This window comes from Choristoneura fumiferana, chromosome 10 (genome assembly GCF_025370935.1).
Source record: "Choristoneura fumiferana chromosome 10, NRCan_CFum_1, whole genome shotgun sequence".
NCBI lineage: Eukaryota > Metazoa > Arthropoda > Insecta > Lepidoptera > Tortricidae > Choristoneura > Choristoneura fumiferana.
This window is the reverse complement of record NC_133481.1, coordinates 4,806,472-4,827,082: the sequence shown is the minus strand read 5'-3', so window position 1 is coordinate 4,827,082 and position 20,611 is coordinate 4,806,472. Positions and strand designations below refer to the sequence as shown.

Sequence of the window (20,611 nt, the reverse complement as noted above, 5' to 3'; positions counted from 1 at the left end):
ATGAACTAATTGCTTTGCTTGATTTGTTGACAATAAAGACAAACAAACAAAATAGTATACATATATAACTAATTAGGGGATTCAATGAGTAGATTTGTTGCGGAGTGGTTATTTCATAACAATAGGTTAAAATTTGACTGAAATATTGTTAATATCACTTAGTATTCATTATGCAAACAATCATAAAACTTAAATTCTTTTTATTTAGTCAGTGCAAGCTTTTTTTATTAGTCATAACAATAAAATTACTAATAGATATTATTGTGGGTAATAGTTAAAGTTAAAGGTCGTCTAAAATTGACATCGAAAATTCAAACACAAATGTTACAAAACCATCTTAATGAAACGTATTCTAAAAGGCAAAACTGGTAACTCTAGCACTCGGCTACGAACATGGCAGCTAGTCGTGTGTAATGAGATAGACGCACGCCCCATCGCTCCGACTACCCGCGGCCCGACTTCAGTAAGTGAGTTGGATATAAATTAGGGCATTGTCTGCGAATCTGGAGCACTGGCAAGACTTTTCATGTTATTCTGCAACTAGAAATTAAACAAAAAAAAAACTAAAAAATCTATGACTTTAGGTACACTTGGTTCCCAATTTATTACATCGCTTGAGATCGCCTTCGAAATCGTTGTGAAATTCTTTCAGAGTAAGATTGCTGGTCTTGAATGAATCCCTTTTGTTTTGCTCTCTTTCTGTCCTACTTTTCGTTTCTTTCTTGCGCGTAGGGCGTCCCACTACACCTTCTTGTCACCCGAATACGGGATCAATCGGCAGAGCGATTCGGCACGCTTCGATAAAGAATAATGCAATACACTTATTGAAGGAGGAAAAACAGTTTTAGGTTCGAATAAATGTTTAATTTACGACCTTTTGTATCTAAAAAATAATGAAACGTTCTCTGTATTTTCGAATATTAAAACAGCAGTTGCAGATTTTTGTTTAAGCAGTTTCGAAGTCTGTTGACTCAGAATTAGAGGCCATAATCATAATTCAGCAAAGGTCAGCAGCACAAAAAATTGTTCCTCTGAAAATTTCTCTATTTACAATAACATTTACAAAAAAGAACCTATTTGCCTGGACACCAAATTGTATAAAATCCATATTATTATTACCCATCTACTGCAAAATCTTATACATATTCTGAAAATACAAACTAAAATATAGATGCATAGAAAAACCAGAAAAATAAGACCAGCGCTGGGAATCGAACCCAGGTCCTCGGCATTCCGTGCCGCGTGCTATACTGCTACACCACAGCTAGACAGTGGTACTGACACGAATTTCTCCTATGCACCACATATCTCAGCTTATTTGTTTTCTTATTTAGTCACTTAAGCAAAAAAAGATAAAAAAAAAATTATACATATTGTTCAGTACCACAATATTGTCAGAACAAAGGTTTTGAATGAATCTTAAAAACCTTGCACATTTTGTTATCACAGGTGCACAACAGCTACATTTATGTGACACGTACATGTGATCGTACAGAAGCTGCTCTCCTTCACTTCCACATCTCTGTAACGTCATACTATTTCCAAAACATTGCCACAAAAATTTGCCTGGTAGTATTTAAACGAACTAGAAAAGAACATCTTATTTATGCGTTATTAGTAACATAATTTACCTTTTTTAACGCATTTTAAAATAATTGTACGCTCTCTGCAAATTGAATGAAAATAATTTGATGTAACTTTCTTTTATAAAAATACGGTATTTCACAGAGCCCTGATAAACTGTTTCCTCAGCTTGTCTGTAGAATACATTATCTTTCCGTCTTCTAACAACCCTGTATCTAATAACATTATCGGACAGCAAAATATGGAAGCGAAAAAAGCAATTATTATTTAGCAAATTATTGCAGAATCGCGCTTTGGGTAAGGACAGGGAGCGTGGAAGCGGCACGCATCGGGCTAGTTTGATAGCAGCTCCCGTGTCGTCACCACCGCCGCTCAGATCCGCAAAACACGACAAACCATCAAAGAAAGTGACACACACACTCGAACTAAAGTGCTCACCGTGATAACTTTAAACAAGCGTCTAGCTCAATAAAAGTGATCTAAAAAAAATTACTCAAAGCACTCTCTCTCGTTCTTTTTGAGTAATCCAGTCATAGATCCACAGGTTGCTGTTACTAAGAATTTACCCTCGTCTTTGCGGCGTTGTAGTTTGGACTTTCCGTGTATGGGGAACGGTGGAGGTTGGTGTAAAGTTTGCTGGTAACGTTTAGCGTATCACCTGTTGATTCCTGGAGGAATCCATAGGGACCATGTTCTGGCGATGGATACTGTAAGTATTATTTGAGTAATTGTGGACCTTCAATTGCATTAGGTTATTGGATGGTTTTGAGAGTTTCGTCAGGCCAAAGTATGATTTTAGTATTGTATTTTTACAAGGATTTATTTAAACTTCACGTATTTTCGTTTCTCTCTGAAAATTAATTGGTATACAATTACGTAGGGTGGATGACACTGTAAGTACAGTCTGCTAGAAAAACTTGTATTCAATATTAAATGTGTATTACGCCCAGGACTTAAACGCGACAATAATTTCGTTTCTATCTTTATAATAATAATAAATGTTTATTGCAGACCAGGGTCCAGGATCAGGGTCAGGGGTGCCTGGGTGTGTGTGTGGGTACCTTATTGTGATTCCCTTGGTTTAAATAAGTTTCATAGCTAAATTCGAGTTGATTTCTTATATCACTAAGCTTGTTATTTTGCTACCGAAATGGATTCCATTGGATTTTAAGTGGTTTCCCACGTTGCATGCAAAGACTAGTGTTCACATAAACATATTTTGAAAATCACCACCAGAGTTTAAATAATATAAAAAAACCGTTGCATTAAAATAATAAAGTAAATTAAATAATCGGATTGCAATGAGACCCAGGTCAATTAACGATTTTTTTATTAATTAGTGTGTGCGTAAATAAACATTGTCATTTACGTAGAAGATTAAAGCGAGCGTAGCAGGTGCTACGAAATTGCTACAGTTTCGTAGCAGTAATAAAATATTCGTACTTAGTAAAAGTACCAGCGCATAAGCAAACCGTTAGTAAAATACTTATCATTAAAACAAAAGACTTGTTAAATGTAATTAATGTGATTATATGAAAAAGGGACGATTGAATTCATTTTTCTTTGTTAGAAAAGTGATTTTTCGCAATACCGCCTCTCCTTGTTAAGCTACAGTTAGTCATAGTTAAGTTTTATGTCTTCATATGTCATCCCGGCCCTCCGTCCCCATCCCGAGGGACAGCATTACGATGTCACAGGTATGCCAATATCTTTTTATGATTGAACTACTGACTAGGGAGGACGAACTAGATGCTATTTTGTCTTGTTAGCGCACTTGTTGGGATGGTATTTTGGCAGTTGTTCATGGCTCCCAAATTGCCCTTTAAAATATTTTTGTGTAAACTATTAGTTAGCTAACTAGGAAAGTGTTGAAATTTTATGAAGAGTGAAATTAATATTTAGTACTGAAGTACTCAAACGAGTTACGTTTTTCCGCGCAATTTACCTTGCGTTGCTTTCACTTTGAGATCATATGACAAAGACAGAGCGAGTGATGGAGTAAGTTTAAATAATAATGATACATCTGGTTGCTTACAAAAAGAGTATTTAAGCTTTATTCGTACGTTGGAGCCGACACACACACATGTGCGCACGCACGCATACACACACACGTTTCCACACACACACACACACATACACATGTATCAATAAACTGTTACGTGATACGAGTATACCCGAGGCATGTTATTGATTATGTATATATGTTAGTCTCTAAGGTATATTTAAAGTATGGGCCAAGTTGCCCGAAATAAATGAATTTGTCATTATTATTATTACATTGAGCGTACCTACTGCATTAATGCACCTACATCGAACAGTCACTGAATTTCTATAGTAATAACAATGATTTCCTTCACTATTCAGATTCAAATAAACGAAGCAATAACAACAGGGCTTAAAGACTTTTCAATCGAAAGATTCCAGGAAAAAATAATTATGATGGCCGCTTCGGACTCCAATCAATGTACTGTTTAGAATTCCTTAATTAATTAAAGACCGTGACCCGATATCGGTAATAGATTGGCGTGAGGTCAACCAAGCTCCTGGGGCCTGCAACACGAATATTGAAATTGTACGACTGTTCCTTCGCCTCTATTGGATTTAAAAAAAAATGCCCCAAGGAATTCACCAATTGGCTGTGTCAGTCTGTGCCTCACTCTATTCAATCTTTGATTACTTTTGAGGAATGTTTTTGAAATGATTTTTTTGTTGTAAAAGATTTTTAAGATGTTGATGCTAATGTCGTCGGATATTCTTCTATTGTTATTATTATGCCACAACTACTACCTACTATTGTGACTATGTACATACTATGGTAGCAATGTGGCTGAAATTTCGAACTTATAATAGAACACATGTGAAGGTAGCTGTCATAGAACAACCAATAAGAAAGGTCTGAAAATCATATATTATTATGTTTTTTTTATTTGACTGGATGGCAAACCAGCAAGTGGGTCTCCTGATGGTAAGAGATCACCACCGCCCATAGATACTTGCAACACCAGGGGGATTGCAGATGCGTTGCCAACCTAGCTAGAGGCCTAAGATGGGATACCTCAAAAGCCAGTAATTTCACCGGTTGTCTTACTCTCCACGCCGAAATACAACAGTGCAACACTGCTGCTTCACGGCAGGATTAGCGAGCAAGATGGTTGTAGCGATCCGGGCGGACCTTGCACAAGGTCCTACCAACTGCCTATGTCTGCCTGTTCATGTCCGGAATCATCTAAAATGACTCCACACTGCGTAAATTCTGATTTGATTCTGCTAACTCTGGAATATCCACTTGATGGGCGAGCCCGACTCGCACTTGGCCGCTTTTTAGACAAAGAAACTGAATCACGTACCAGGGTAACCTTTCGTTACATCTTTAAAAAAAACATAGCGATATTCAGTATGAAAAGGACCCATCGTGGTACAGTCACCAGCACCAATACCTGACACAACAAGCGTGCATAAATATCTGATACGACTCTATTTCTAGGGCCGGAAAGACAAGTCAGATATTTTTGCACGCTCAACTGTGGCAGATATTAATGCTGGTGACTGTACGCGGTTCAGTTTCCTCGACTGCAGTATATATGTGTTACTCCGCTAACCGAGTTGCGAATCTCACCCTTCCGATTTAATTCACTTTATCCACGTAAAGCATCCGCCTACACTTAAGCCGGGATATTTGCGTAATTGATATTTACAACTAACCTGTATTCGCGGGGCTCTTCCCGGGATTAACCGGGGATTTGTTGGGATTTTCCCTTTTCGCGAATTCACTCCAATTTATTTACAGCCAGCAATAACGCTTACAGTTCGGGTCGGAGATGTTCTGGCCTATACTAAGACGTTAAAGTTTATGCGCCTCGCTCACGCTAATAGTATTTACCTAGTAGTAGAGTAAGAGGGACGATAGGAACTTTGAATTTCGAATGTCAAAGTAGTCCCCCTGGGCTTAGGCTGTATCTCAAATGCTTATTAGAACGCTTAATATGTTAAATGCTGGTATTTTTATATTATTCAAGGTATGAATATGATAATGATGAACTATACTTATGTAAATAAGGCATTGAATGCTTTTAACATAATCTAAATGTGCCCTTGTCTACACCGTACCTACGTACGGTCAGAATCAAAAGTAGCTGGTTAATTTTTTACTCTGTCACATTAACACATTTGTCAATCTTGTATGGCGTACGTACGGCGTAGTACGTGGCTTTAAAACGACAAAGTACAAAAGTAACCAGCTACTTTTGATGCTGACTGTACTACAAGATAGAGGCTCTCTACCTACAGGCGGATGTTACTTTTTTTTTATTCGACTGTATGTCAAACGAGCAAGTGGGTCTCCTGATGGTAAGAGATCACCACCAAGGTACAAGGGGTACTTTAACAAAATACAACATGGAACGCTGTTATCGCAGTCAGTCTGAGGTCTGATAAAACAAAATCAAAATAGTGTGACGGTACCCAATACCCTTGCAATTAAGAAAGTAAATTGTAAATTGAAGCCGCTAATAGCTCTGCTAATAAACAAAACAGAAACGTAATTGATTCAGAAATAAAAATGAAGAAACAAAACAAGGAGAGAACGTGAGTTTTGCTGTTCCGGACAGATTAGGCGGGAGAGTAAGAATCTACGAAACAAATATCATCGCAAATACAACGCCCGCACTGTTTGCCATCCATTTTTATTATATTTGTCAAACTCGCCTCGCTCCGCTAGAAAACAAAATATTTGGAATAGAAATATCAGTGAAAAGCACGTTCTTTGAAACTGTACTCATTTGAAAACGTCAGGGGTTTAAGTGAAAAATCGATGAGATTGCCTGTTTTTTAGAGCACGACTTCCCCATTGATTCGGAAGATATCCACCAACGGCCATAAAATAAATCTGGTCATAAATAAAGGCGAGGACGCTAACAAGCGTCTCGGGTTCACCAAGTGATATTTCTTGGCTCGCTTCGCCATTTTTGTCATAACTCTATTATGTTCGCGAGTGTCGAAACGCGAGATCGTTCCGCTGATTTATTTATGGGCTTTCTTTATTCATTTACACCCACGTTCTTTGCTGCTGTGATGCAGTTTTGTGTCGAACAATAAGTGGAGCCAGTAATATTATTAACTAAATGTAATTATGAAAAAAATAAAACTTATCTACTACACTTAGTATTAAAACACAAAACTTGGCTGGTTGATCGTGATCAAGTTCTTTTAGCCAAGGGGTTAGAGAACCTGATTACGAAGCTTGAGGTTCCGATCCTGAGTTCGATCCCTGGCCGGGGCAGATAAATATTTGTATGAATAATATTTACGAATGTTTGCTCTCGGGTCTATGGATGTTTAATATGTATTTAAGTATGTATTTATCTATATAAGCACCTATGTTTATTCGTGGCCTAATATCCATAATAACAAGCTTTGCTTAGTTTGTTACTAGCTCAATAATGTCCCATGATACTTTTTTATTTATTTAATAGATGCCCTTATCAAAAAATGTAATACTCGTATCTATCACTATGACTTTTTCTGTTAAAAGGTTCCATAGCAAGTCACGATTCAGTTAAGTCGAGAGTATTTCGCTGTGACTGAGCCTGACCCGTGAAGTATTAAAATTGTGCGTAGCGAAGGATTATCTTAATCTGAGAACTGTGCCGTAAAGCATCTGGTTTATTGCATGTTTTATTCACCATCCCGGCGGTTTCGAGGCGATCGACGCGATTCCGCCGCCTTTATCTTTCTTGTTAAGTAAACTGCAATTAGGTCAATCTATTTCAAGCTCAAGGTTCAGTAAATAATAAACACTAACTGATGTACCCAATGATATGTTTAAATAAGACAGAACTCAAACCTTTTTACAAGCTTTTATTCAGTTTCACCTGTCCCGTTGTATGTCTGTCTTTCTGTCTATGAACTAAAAGAATTTCCTTGCTCACCCGCGACCTGACGATAGCTAAGCTTATGCAAAATATGCGTGTTCATGCAGTTCCTCCACCTCCACACTGTAAGAACACACAGAAATCACACAAACCCATCTATCACCACCACCACACTACACTGACGCGTTTCGAACTCAACCAGAGCTCATCTTCAGAGTGACACAACCGTACACCGTCCTTTCAAAGTTAATTTTAAATGAAACATAGCTATGAACCACAGCATGGAAACTCACTTTCACGTGAAAAAACTGCATTAAAACGAGTCCATCAATTTGAGAGCTACGATGCCACAGACATTGGCATCAAACTTATAATAATAATAAAAAAACAGGATTTACGAGAGTATAGTAAGAAATCCTTGTCAATATCATCAAATCTTGTTAAGTAGATGTGGGACACCCGAGTCCTGAACAACATAGCTAACTCTATATCCGGCTCATTACGGCTGCGTAAGTTATGGAAGCTAGTTAACAAGGCCAGATCCGCGGCAGATATACAGTTATAGCGCTACCGAACACTTGAGTGAACCACGTGACCATTAATACACAATGTATACATACACAGTGCTTATCAAAGTCACTGTGAAGGATACTGTTTCTACATGCGTGTAAAGTAAGTCTATGAGTTAAGGAGACGTTTTTTAAATGAGCATAATTTTTTTGCATAAAATTGAAGCAAATAAAAGTAAAATTGAATAACCGGGTGATGAGATACAATTCTCTCAATAAATATCAAAGATGATGGCTTTACTAATAAACTACAAATCTTGCTACTGCGCCATATGACGAAGAACCTTATTCATCTGTTTAATCACGAGGACGTTGTTAAAAAATTCCAGCAAATGACATGCTTTTTGTACTTCCGAGGGTCTCAAACTAACTCTACACCAAATTGCATCTAAATCGGTTCAGATGTTTAAGCGTGAAGAGTTAATAGACAAACAGACAACGATACTTTCGCGTTTATAATAAGTAGTATATTGGATAAGTACAAGGATGAAAGTATGAATGCTAAAATAATTGCACTGTAGCTTTTGATTCTTACAATAATAGCTCTAAAAGGAAAAGCGGCATTACATTCATTTTTATTTGGGAATCGCGCTTCATCTAAATATCGGGTGCATTTGCGATCGCCGATCGCGGAGGGAGGTCGGGAAACAAATTTAACCGACAATTGTAAATCAATTAGAGAGGGTGGTCTTAGGGTGTAATAGCTACCCCCGCTGCGCAACAAACGGGGCCGGATTCGAAAAAATATAAATATTCCTTTACTTATTAAATGTTTATTTTATGCTATTTTATTGTGTATCTGTGTAAAACACATTCATTATATACAGCTTATAATTTTAAATGAAGACTGAATTTGTTTTATCGAAAGTTCTGATTAGGTACTGATTTATACGAAGTGTCTTTGAAGTTATTTTAACTTAAAACAATGGATGCTTGTGACCTATTGTTTAATTAATTAATGAAGACGCTGCGTTCCTCCCTGGGCTGTATAGGTATTCATAGTGGGGTCTGTTCAAGTGCATATTGTACGCAATACCTCCCTCGGCTCTTCACGTCGCGCCCAGGAGCTGTGTCTTGGGAAAGCCGACGAAAACTGCACGGCGTTTTATATGGTCGGGCTTGTACAGATGAACTTAGAAGCATGCTTGATACGATGAAGATGTTAGGTACACGGTACTTTATAAATTCAATTTATATCTAATACACGACGACTTTTTACATAAAATAATTTTAATTTATTAATTACTACGACGTCATATAAACCATGGATTACATGGATACCTTTGATATACTTAATAATAATCCCATTAAAAACATTATAATGTAAAAAGATGCAAGTCTCGCAACGCAGTTCTTATACTGCAAAGAAGTTTTGAGATGCAATAACATACCAAGTCGGTTACTTTAGTTAGTAGGTACTGGGCCACCAGGGTTATCCTTAGGACTCGATTCACAGACTGGGTTTGTGTGATTTGTGTGTGTGTGTGTGTGTGTGTGTACTTACAGTGTGGAGGTAATGGAACTGCATATCTGCAACTGCCTGATTCAATAAATTATTTATAAACTCTGTCATAAATCGTTACCTAATAACAATTAGTTAACTAACAACATATTGACCGCATCAATGTACATATAATTCTTTATGAATATTGGTACACTAATAATATACTTATCTGCTACCCACTTCTAAGTACCAAACAACTTTCACAGAGCTTCAAGTGCCCAGAACTGTAGGAAGCATACCGAGAGTGGCTTTATTAACGAAGTTAGGTGCGGTTAGCTAGAAGTTGGGCGATGTGGGCTGGCCCAGCCCAATCTCAGCCCTCTCTTGTCTAGTTGGCACAATATGACGTAAGAAGAAAACCTGTCTCTGATCTGTAATCTATTTTATAATATCTACGTATAAAGATATCAAAAAAGAAACCATCATTTATATTATACTGCTGTACTAATGGTATTTTCTATTTGTACTCCAATTGCGGCCGGATTACACGTACCTACCTAATTTAAAATAATAATTAAATTATAATTTAGTGCAAAAAATCTAAAACTTTTTGCAATATTCTTTGTATACTTAAGTGATGAATTTTTCGCTACTGTGAGTTTCAATTTTAGTTTGACTTGAGTAAAATTTTTGGCACGGTCCCATGACGTTAGTTTACAAAACTTTTTCAACCCCATTTATGAATACCAAAACCTAGCAACATAAGTACAGGTTACACACAAAGTTAAATAACTAAATGACTGTATCCATCAACGGGGCGGCACACACAAAACAGTAATTACGCGATTTGAGCTCGTCGCATAATCACAGGGTGTATGCATTAGGGGAGATAGAGCAGTTTTAAACTTTCATAACATTTAGTTGACATGTTTCGGCGACATAATGAATGCAAAGTTTTCGCTGTACGCCATAAGAATTTACTGTGAGGTTAGTAAAGTAGATGGATCTTCGAGCTTTTATTCCATATGATTTTCGTGGGCACATTTTTGTTGACATGGTAGAAGATGTTACTGTTTCCGTCCGTGTTATGTCTTGTAGAAGTTCAGGACGTCTAGAAAATAATCAAAAATGTCATCAAATACCCATTCTTAAAAAATGTTACCCCTAAAATGTGGCGGTTGAAACGCTCAAAATATGATCCAGCTACGGATGAGATAAATAAATATATTCTCTAGGATCGAAATAATGCAGGTCACTTACCGCCAATGGCTTAATTCTTGGCTACTTTTTTGTGTACTTTAAGTTGATATAATTTCTGGTTCTGTTTATCCCGGAAAACTGCATAGCGCCCGCGGACTAGCAATAAATGAGTTCATCACAGACGAAGTCGCAAGCAACTTTTTAAAACCTCGTAGTTTTTCATAACTGGTAATCCAAATACTAATAAATCATGTCGATCGAGTAATCACACGGAGTAATAATTAGCGTCATATCCCCCGACGCGACTGTTGACGGGCACCGTCGCGGCTAAACGCATTAGCGGGCCGAGGCTGGCACAATGAGCGGTGACAGGGGCCGGGGGCTGCTAGCTGCCGCTAAATATCACTGGTTGCACAACCCTGACTGTACAGTGGAGTAAACTTAATCACGTACCAGGCTGGAACTTCTTCTTCTCTTTTAAAATATGGCTTTTCTGTCCTAATTAATAGGACTATTTCGCCAGTGTCAAAGTGAACTCTCTTTGAGAGGGACGTTGTACGGTGGTTGTAGTTTTTGCAACTTGATAGTAAAATTCCAGAAACCACGTGGAGACAACTTGCGCATTAAAAAATGTCAGACACGAGAGCAATATAGAATTTTGTGATCACTGTTCACTATTAAGGTTAATTGCCGCATAAAACAGTATCAAAATTATACTTCAACTAGCCAAAGAAACAGAAATAGCAAAATTACATATTCTACATCCGCCATGTTCGAATGCTACAAATCGAATCCAGGCTGGAACTTGTTCATCATCAATTTCGCTATGATTTCTTTGGCAGATGTATGAGATGTCAACATGACATTAGTGGCACAAAGGTTCCACACTAATAAGTGATTCAGTTTCTTCGACTGCAGAGTCACCAGCACCAATATTTGACACAAAAAGGCGTAGATAAATATCTGATACGACTCTATTTTTAGAGCCGGTAGGATGTGCCAGATATTCTTGCCGGCTCCGCTGTAGCAGATATTAATGCAGGTGTACAGGATATTTCTGAAGACGCAAACTTACGGAACTCAGTAAATGTGTTCAAGTCTACCGATGTATTACTTAAAGCATTCACATTTTAGGGTTGCGAAGTGCTTTAGAGAACCCTTGTAAGTATTGTGCGTCACCTCGTCTTATGGTAATGCTAATACGGTGACCGAGGACAGAGTCAACCCTATGGTCACTTGTGGACAGGCTAATGTAGGTACTCGTAGCAAAACCGTGTGGTGTGTAGAGTTTATAACGGTAAATAAAACACGAATTATTTTTTTATGTGTTATTACGTCATGATAGCATTAATACGGAAATGAGTTAAGAATCAGAAATGTCCCACTGCCGTTTTGCCATAGGGTTGGCACCCGACACGTCCTTTCCACTTGGCTATGCCTTTTATGTCGACGATTCATTACCGCACGATGGGGGGACGCGAACAGATAGTCACATTTATTACTTTTGTCAGCGGAAAAATGAATTTACGCATCGATGATTAGAAAGATATAGTATAGTTGGAATGTCGTTATAAAGCTCTGTTAGTGTTAAGAGTGATTATCGTATTGGTCATAAAATGGAAATGGCCCAAGCACTGTTTGAACAAAGACTCCCACCTGAGAACGATACAATAAACAATGACGTTTTTCTACGTATCTCCTCAAGCGATCCCGAAGAGAAACTCCGAGCATAGCCTTCGCCATAGCCCGTTGAGCAACTCTGAGCCTATTTATCTTTTGAATGTGTTTAACTAAATATCTATTCCTTTTTTTTTTTTTTTTTTTTTTTTATGGTATAGGGGGCAAACGAGCAGGCGGATCGCCTGATGGTAAGCGATTACCGTCGCCCATGGACACCTGCAACACCAGAAGAGTCACAAGTGCGTTGCCGGCCTTTAAGGTAGGAGTACGCTCTTTTCTTGAAAATCCTTTTTTTTATTCCTTTTTTTACGACTGTGATTTTAACAATATCGCATAAGCACGCTTGAAATAGGGCCCATGTCTGTCGCAGTCGGTGTCACAGCTATTAGTTTGCAAACAATGAGTTGCGACGTGCGATGGCACTGCTAATTCAATCACGAGCCCTGATGGCCCTCCACAGCTCGCTCAAGCCTATTTGCTACCGTTTTCGTTCGTGACGAGAGGGGCTGTCGTTTTTGGGTGCCGCTGTTACTTAGATGATATATTTACATACTTTTCCTTAAAATTTTACTTAAGAATTGCGTTAATAGGAATGATGATACCACCAATTCACGGGCGTATTTTTTATGGCCTGTGAAAACACAATCCTCCCATTGTTTTATGACGTCATTTTGATTACAAACAAGTGTCTTTTGATTGCGTTGTCTTAGAAGTTTGACTTTTTCATTGCTTCTGGTACCTATTAGCAATATGATTATTTGATAATAATTTAAGCTTGATACCTACAGAGAAAAAGAATCGTGACAGACGGACGGACTTACGAACAGACAAAAAAGTGATTCTATACAAAAAATCATGAAAATAATTTTCTACGAGTCTGAAGTCGGTGCCTCAGCACGAGCCAGCAGGAGTGGACCTATAATCGTCTACCTCACCTACAACTATACGAGTTACTTCGGGGTTTCAATCACCCTTGCTGGCTCGTGCTGAGGCACCGACTTCAGACTCGTAGAAAATTATTTTCATGATTTTTTGTAGTCGTTTCTATTTTTTGTTATAATTTTTTTTCATGCTTTTTAGTGTAAAAGATCTAAGATACAATAGTTTAATGTCAACTGTTCGTCACCTTTTACTAAAAATTGCTTTGTCCGATGCAAAGACGTTCATTATTGAGGAGTCCTGGTGCTTCATCACCCGTTCCATTTCACCATACCTATGAATTACAATAAGCTTAAATTGCTTAGCAACTGCGTTAAAATAATTGAAATTCAACCCGTGAAGTACTTGTTGTTGAGTAGTCGCTCCATTGATCAAATTTGATCTTCATCAACAGTTCCACTTCACCAAATGATGATTTTCAAGAGCAAATGCACGAGTTACTCCTAAATATATCGAAATTACCATAGGCGTTCCTACAATACTTGAAGAGTTCCCTCGATTTCCTTAGGATTCAATCATTAGGTCCTGATTTGATGCTTTTTAGATTCAAAATCAATTCAAATCGGTTTATAAATGACGGAGTTTTGAGGTAAAAACACAAAAAAAGTACAACCGAATTGATAACCACCCCTTTTTTTGAAGTCGGTTAAAAAGGCATTTGTTTTTGCTGTGCCAGGCACTGAACTCTTAAAATCAATTTAACATTTGGTAAGTAAGTAATTAATTTATCAGTGAATAACAAAGTTTCCCGTTTATTTTCACCGGTCGGTTATCATAATATTAATTCGCTCTCGAGGGAATAGACTTCTATAAATTTTACGTTGTTTATTTTTCCCATATGAAAAAATATAGACGCTGCACCTGATTTCCGCTTAAACACGTTAGAGCCTGCATGCTCGACTCTCGCGTTTTAATTTTATTTCCACCTGCGATCGCTGCGACGTTTAATTACCGATAAACTACTCTTTAATCTTGTTTGATACTCGAAATGCACTTAAAAACTCACAGCTCTTTAAGACGACTAATCACCGGCAGTCTATTTTATTGGAGTTGTTTTTATTGTTTCAGGAACAGCCAATATGAGAACTTTCACGTGGAACAGAAGGGCTATGATCAGATGTATGATGGCGAAGACCTGGAGACTCCACCATCACCCGATAGGCCTCCACCTCGACACATAGGTACAAGCACGGTACAAGCAAGAATTTAATTTGAAATTGTTCTTATTTGTGGCATTTATCGTGTGACCCATTATAAATTCCCTCAGAGTCGCCTGCAGAAATATACCTACTTTTATAACTATCTTTAAAAGTAGTTTCACACTAAGTACTTCAGATTCGGATTCGACCTGAATCCGTGGAGGTACAGTCCGAAGCAGTCGTGTATGGTAGTTTACGCACTAAATAGGTCCGATTTTCGTCATCCGATTTCAAAATAGTTCTACAACTACTCCGGACCGTAGTATTTCCACGGATTCAGATTGGATTTGGTAATTTTCAACGAGTTACTTTTCGATCACCTAAGCACCTCTGCGTAAGCTCGAGTAAAATCAAAATGTTGAGATGCAAAGAACTTCCTTTCAAAAATAATGTAATCATTTTATTATTAAAAGCAGCTCAAAAACCTGTTTCCTCAAAACATAATTCTCTATATATAATATTAAATATCCCCTCACTAACCCATTTGGAATGCTCACCCTCTATTGCTCCGTATAGATAAGTACATCCGCGCGGAGTTGCCATGCCTGAGCGCGCGCTACACGGTCGCGCTGCTGGCTTGCTTTGGCTTCAGCATCATGTTTGGCATGCGGTGCAACATGAGCATGGCTAAGCTCAAGATGACCGAGAAGCATAAGGTAAGTCGATAAGTTTAGTATGTCTGCGCAGAGTTACCATGTAGTATGCGAAGCCAGTGTTGGCTGCCAGTACTAGCGATAGCTTGTAACTGGCATCGTTTATAATTTTTGAAGACAAGCCAGCGCTGACCGCCAGCACTAGCGGGAATAGAACGCCGGCCTATTTTCAAGCCAGTGCCTAGTGCCCATATGCCTAGGAATGAAATTAATCTAGTTGGCCTCATCTTAATAACACGGGCTACCCCAGCGCTGGTCTTTCTGGGGACTATCGCCAGCATTGTTGACTTCGTCTTAACCTTGATTATTGGTTTGCTTTGACTAAGAAGTTACCATATACGAGTATGAGCGCGTGTTACACGATTACACGGTCACGCGACTTGCATGCTGTTGCTTGAGGTTTCCACCAATAATGGGCGTGGATTTGTTGCGAGGAATGTGTTGTTCATTAACCAATAAAAACACTTCATTTACACATCTTCGCACAGCACATCTCTGGTGGAAACAGTTGAGCGGCGCGAGGCGAGGTAAATTAAACGTTTCTTACTATTGTTTAATGAAAGACACATTCCTCGTAACACATCTTCGCACGCTGCTTTAAGGGATTTAGATTTTGACAAGTATTAAAAGCTGTTTCTTAATTTTTCATTAAAAAAACTTTATTCACAGACCGCTTCAGGATTTACAGAAGACACGCCTTTCAACTGGACCGTAGAAATAGAGTCCTCAATAGATTCTTCGTACTTCTTCGGGTATCTAATAACGCAAGTGCCGGGTGGTTTCCTGGCGTCCATGTACCCTGCCAATAGGATTTTTGGAGCGGCCATTTTCGCTTCTGCACTTTTCAATGTTGCCATCCCTGGAGCCATGTCTGTGGGGCCCACAGCGGTCGTGCTTTTGAAGGTCGCACAGGGATTTGTTGAGGTTTGTGGAAAATATTGATATCTAAAAATACGTGTCTGTTACTTAAAACATTTTCTAATGACAAGTGCAATGTTGACCATCGATTTTGATTCTATCTAGATTCTATTCTGTCACCATTAAGAAGGAAAAAGTACCTATGAAACAACTAAACGCAATAATAGGTTTTGGAAGCATTAGATGAACATTATTTACGTTTTTAAGTAAGTAAGAAACAATAACTCAAGTGAGTCTGAATTTTAAGTGACCTTGACAAACATAGGTAGAAAAAATATTGATAATAAACAAACGCTTGTAAAAAGGAGTCCAGGTGTGTCCGTGTCACTGTTCACTTTACAAGAATCCACATACTTAACACAGATACGATGGATCGGAAATAAATGTGTAACAAGTTAACCATCATACGTTAAAATTTGAACATTCGGCACTCAGGCGGATCGTGACAATGCATGATGAGGCCTATTACGAGAGCTTCAAATTTCGACGCCGGTCATGTCGAATGTACGACTCGTCACGTTTGGATTTAGCTCCCCTTCCTTTTGTACTGCAGGCAAACAACATTTTGCATATTGTCTTTTATAACTGTATTATTATCTAAAGAAAGTAGATAGAGTTATTCCAAGTGTTGGAAAAGCCGCTCACGCGTTCACTTAGAACGTTTGTGTGATAATATGTAGATGAACACTTAATATATATGATAAAAGCTTTACTACTGATTGTTTCGGACGCTACACTTTTCGGAGGTCCATTTCAGTGAACTAAGTAGTAGAAGTAGTTCTTCATAATATTTATACCATAAAATTTCTTTCATATTAACAAGTATGCCCAAATTCATTTCTAATTTTTTTATATAATTTTGAGCTTTGAATTATTAAATATTAACTTTTATTAACCAGCGTTTTCAACTGATCCTCATCGAACCATCGATCGTTTCCATTTTCAGCCGTCCTCAAGTACAGTCGACATCGATTCCCAGTATGTACTTAGAAAGCCTCTTTAGGATTACGGAGCCCTCGGTCGCCATGGTTACGTATTTGCTTCACTCGTGTATCCCGGTTTAGGCTCCTCAATAGCAACGTTATTTCTTTAAATCTAAGAATTGATAACTGTAGAAATACTGACAAAAGATTTCTTTTCTATGAGATTCTTTTATTAAGATTTCTTTTATTGATAGCATCTTTGCCAAAAGAGAAAGGATATCAACATATCTTTTTTAAAGTACCTATTATCAGTTATACTACATTTTGGTTTTCTGATGAGAACATAATGTAAAAAAGTTGTCTTATTAGGACTGTCGGTAATTGCCGTTTTTGCGACATTTGAAAATTATGTTGTGATTGTTTTCCTTGAGTACCTATGGATTTGTGATTTTGAAATGAATACTTAGTACATTACTGCAGAGGCCATGAATTTAAGGGATTGATGGACGAGTTCGGGGTAGACGGATAAAACGAGTCCAGAAATCACTGTTCTGGCCGAGGTTTGTATAGTGCTTTTCTCAAACAATCCATCCATCCCATCCATCCATGCATCGCATCGCAATATCGCAAATGCTTACAGAGTAGTGGTAACCACGGTTGGCTGTTTGTAATTTTTCCTTTGTCAATTTAATGTTAGTAAGCAAATTTAAAAGGTTAGAGCAGCGGACAATAATGGATTTTCATACATACTTCATGGCCTAGGCCAAGAAGTTATGTAGGGAGTCATAAATGAGAAACTTCATGTCTCCATTTCGTGACATTAACGCATACATTTCTGAGCATGTTTAAAAAAATAATTATACAGTTAAAGATTTCTTGGTTGGACGTGGTTTCTTGGACGGACAGTTGTCACCATTTTTCTATTGTTTGTATCTAAATATTTTTTTTTTACGTATAATTGGTATTTATTGATCTGAACACAATTAAAAGGGAGAAAAAAAAATTTTGCTTGTTTACTCTGAATGGAAGTGTTTTATGCCTAGATCCTACTGTTTGATTCTCCAAACGAGTCTCGTCCGCGGTTTCCCCGATGCACTCGGACTCGGGGGTCAACCATTACTGGACCCATTCTCTTTGATTCGCAGCTATCTTGACTTTGGCTTATGTCAACGTCAACATGCCTACTTGTCAGACATTTGACTCCGTATAATACCATCGAAAATGGGTGAAGTCGTAAAAAGCCATGCTGGCCACAAAAGTTGATGGTTACTTGTGTTTGTATAAAACAGTAACTAGCAATAACATAACTAGATATAGTAAACATGTCGGCGGCCGATCGTAAAATCCGCCAAATCACGAAATTCCTAGGCATATCATGAAATGGCGCCATTTCATGAATTGGCTAAGGGACATCCGCCATATCGGTAAAAACTCAACGTTTAACGATTTGCCTAGTGACGTTTAGGCAAATCATGAAATTCCTAGGCATATAATGAAACGCTGCCATTTCATGATTTGGCCAGTTTAGGCAGATCATGAAATTCCTAGGCATATAATGAAACGCCGCCATATCGGTTCTGGCCAATTCTGGCACTTCACCGGCCGCTACCGCAGCTGCTAGCTTCGCTCAGCTCGTGCGTTGTGGTCACAATTAATACTAACCACTCCTCGCTTCGCTCGTCGTACCTAAATTTTTCTTTTTTTCGTTGCTCTAATCGATCTGCCGTATTGTTTCTCAGGCACATCGTGATATGCCTGGCCAACTTTTAGGCATATCACATGAAAAGGCGCCAATTCATGATATGCCTAGCAATTTAGTGATCTGGCGGATTTTACGATCGGCCGCCAACATACATATAGAAGAAAACACCCAAAGTTAATTAACACGAGTTCCCTCTTCCCGTTGCCTGCGAGGCTCAGTCTTTGGGGAAAGAAACTGCCTGCTCCCCGGTCGCGATAGACGCCGCGGCACCGATTAGTTTGTTATAGACTTCTTTTGTTTTGTGTTGGACGACCACGACCTCCAAGATTTCAACCGCAAATGCTAAAGGTGCCTTTGTTTTATTCACAACAGGGTGTGACGTATCCTTCTTGCCACGGCATCTGGAGGATGTGGGCGCCGCCGATGGAGCGGTCGCGGCTGGCCACGCTGGCCTTCTGCGGGACGTACGCCGGTATCGTCATCGGCATGCCTCTCTCCGGTCTGCTGACCGACTACATAGGGTGGCAAGCTCCGTTCTACTTTTACGGAGTGTTTGGAATAATATGGTAAGTAAGCCTGAAGATTGGAGGTGGTCAGCGGCATGGTTTTGACCGTTTTCTATGACCATTCAGGCCCTATGCTAGCCAACGCGGTTTGCACGGAGCAGGTAGATGCCTATTAAAGTATAGTATGAGCAGCGCTAACTGCACGTGTCACGTGCGACGAAACTTACCTGAGGGCCTACTCCGAAGTTCGTATTGTACCGTCCCTCTCGCTCTCGTACCTATTAAATAGTTTAAGTGTCAGAGGGACCGAACGACACGAACTTCGATTTTCGAATTTCGTAGTAGCCCTGCTGTACATTCGCAGGCGTGCGTCCGCTCCGTGCACCCGCGCCAGCTAGCGTACCTAGGCCCTCAAGCATTAAGTAATCATTGTACATAATATGGCAATTAACCGTCTTCATGACCTATTAAGATACAACCTTTTACAGACGCCCACAACTTATGTTACTTGTAGCAGCATGCGCAGATTTATTTTCGCCTGTAAGTTTGTTATTTTGGCTTTTTAGACTAACATCAAAACAGAAATATTAACTGCCAGAACAACGCATAAGCCTTTGCGTTGTTATGGTTCACTAGCTTTTGCCCGCGGCTTCGCTCGCGTTAAATTTGGGGTAACATTAACATACATTTACTTTCTGCGATCCTTTTTTTTCGTGATTTGATTGATTTTTTGGAGGATTATATGGAAATTATAGATACAGTAAGACGTTGTTTTAGACAAATGGTGCACATTTTGGAATTCAAAAATCAACCTTCATACGTAATTAATCATTCATAATTCGTACCAACTCTGAAACCCTGTTTCGCTGAAACGTTAAAGACGTTAAAGTACTACGCGTTTCTTTTGCCGGCGTCTTCCTACACGATATAGGATATAGGATTGTATCTCGAGAAATTGTAAAGTCCCCGCGGGATATGAATTAATGTTATGATCTATTTTAATATTCTTAATTGTCGATGAAGACATATTGTAGTTTTCTATTATTGAAAGAATTTTGAAAATCTGCCCCGAAGTTGAATTCACTTATTTTTATTCTGCGGAAATTTTGCATTTAAAAAAAAAGAAGTCTGTCCATCATGAATATTGTAGCTTTCTATTGGTAATAGAATTATTTAAATCAGCTCAGTAGTTTCAGAGATTACCCCTAACAAACAAAGAAACAAACAAAGTTGAGATATTTTCCTATTCCATGGGATTTTCTAAAAATCTTTCCCTAGTGCACCTCTATTACTTTAGGTCCATTTATGCCAATTTCAAGTCTGTAGCCCCAGTAGTTTTGCTATGCGTTGTCTGTCAGTCAGCCTGTCATGGTACTGTCAGGTAGAGTTAGGTATAGAATTATAAATAAATCAACCCTGAAGTT

General features: G+C 38.5%; 1 protein-coding gene across 2 annotated transcripts in view; it reads left to right on the top strand.

Annotated features, from left to right (window-relative positions):
* The window catches only part of VGlut (Vesicular glutamate transporter), a 214,878-nt gene that overhangs the window by 176,926 nt on the left and 17,341 nt on the right, over nucleotides 1-20,611 (top strand). For both annotated transcript variants that reach the window (XM_074093164.1, XM_074093163.1), the window contains exons 5-8: nucleotides 14,355-14,467; nucleotides 15,002-15,141; nucleotides 15,808-16,062; nucleotides 19,054-19,247. In XM_074093164.1, the coding sequence (XP_073949265.1) occupies nucleotides 14,355-14,467; nucleotides 15,002-15,141; nucleotides 15,808-16,062; nucleotides 19,054-19,247 (702 nt within the window). The remainder of the gene's footprint in view (nucleotides 1-14,354; nucleotides 14,468-15,001; nucleotides 15,142-15,807; nucleotides 16,063-19,053; nucleotides 19,248-20,611) is intronic.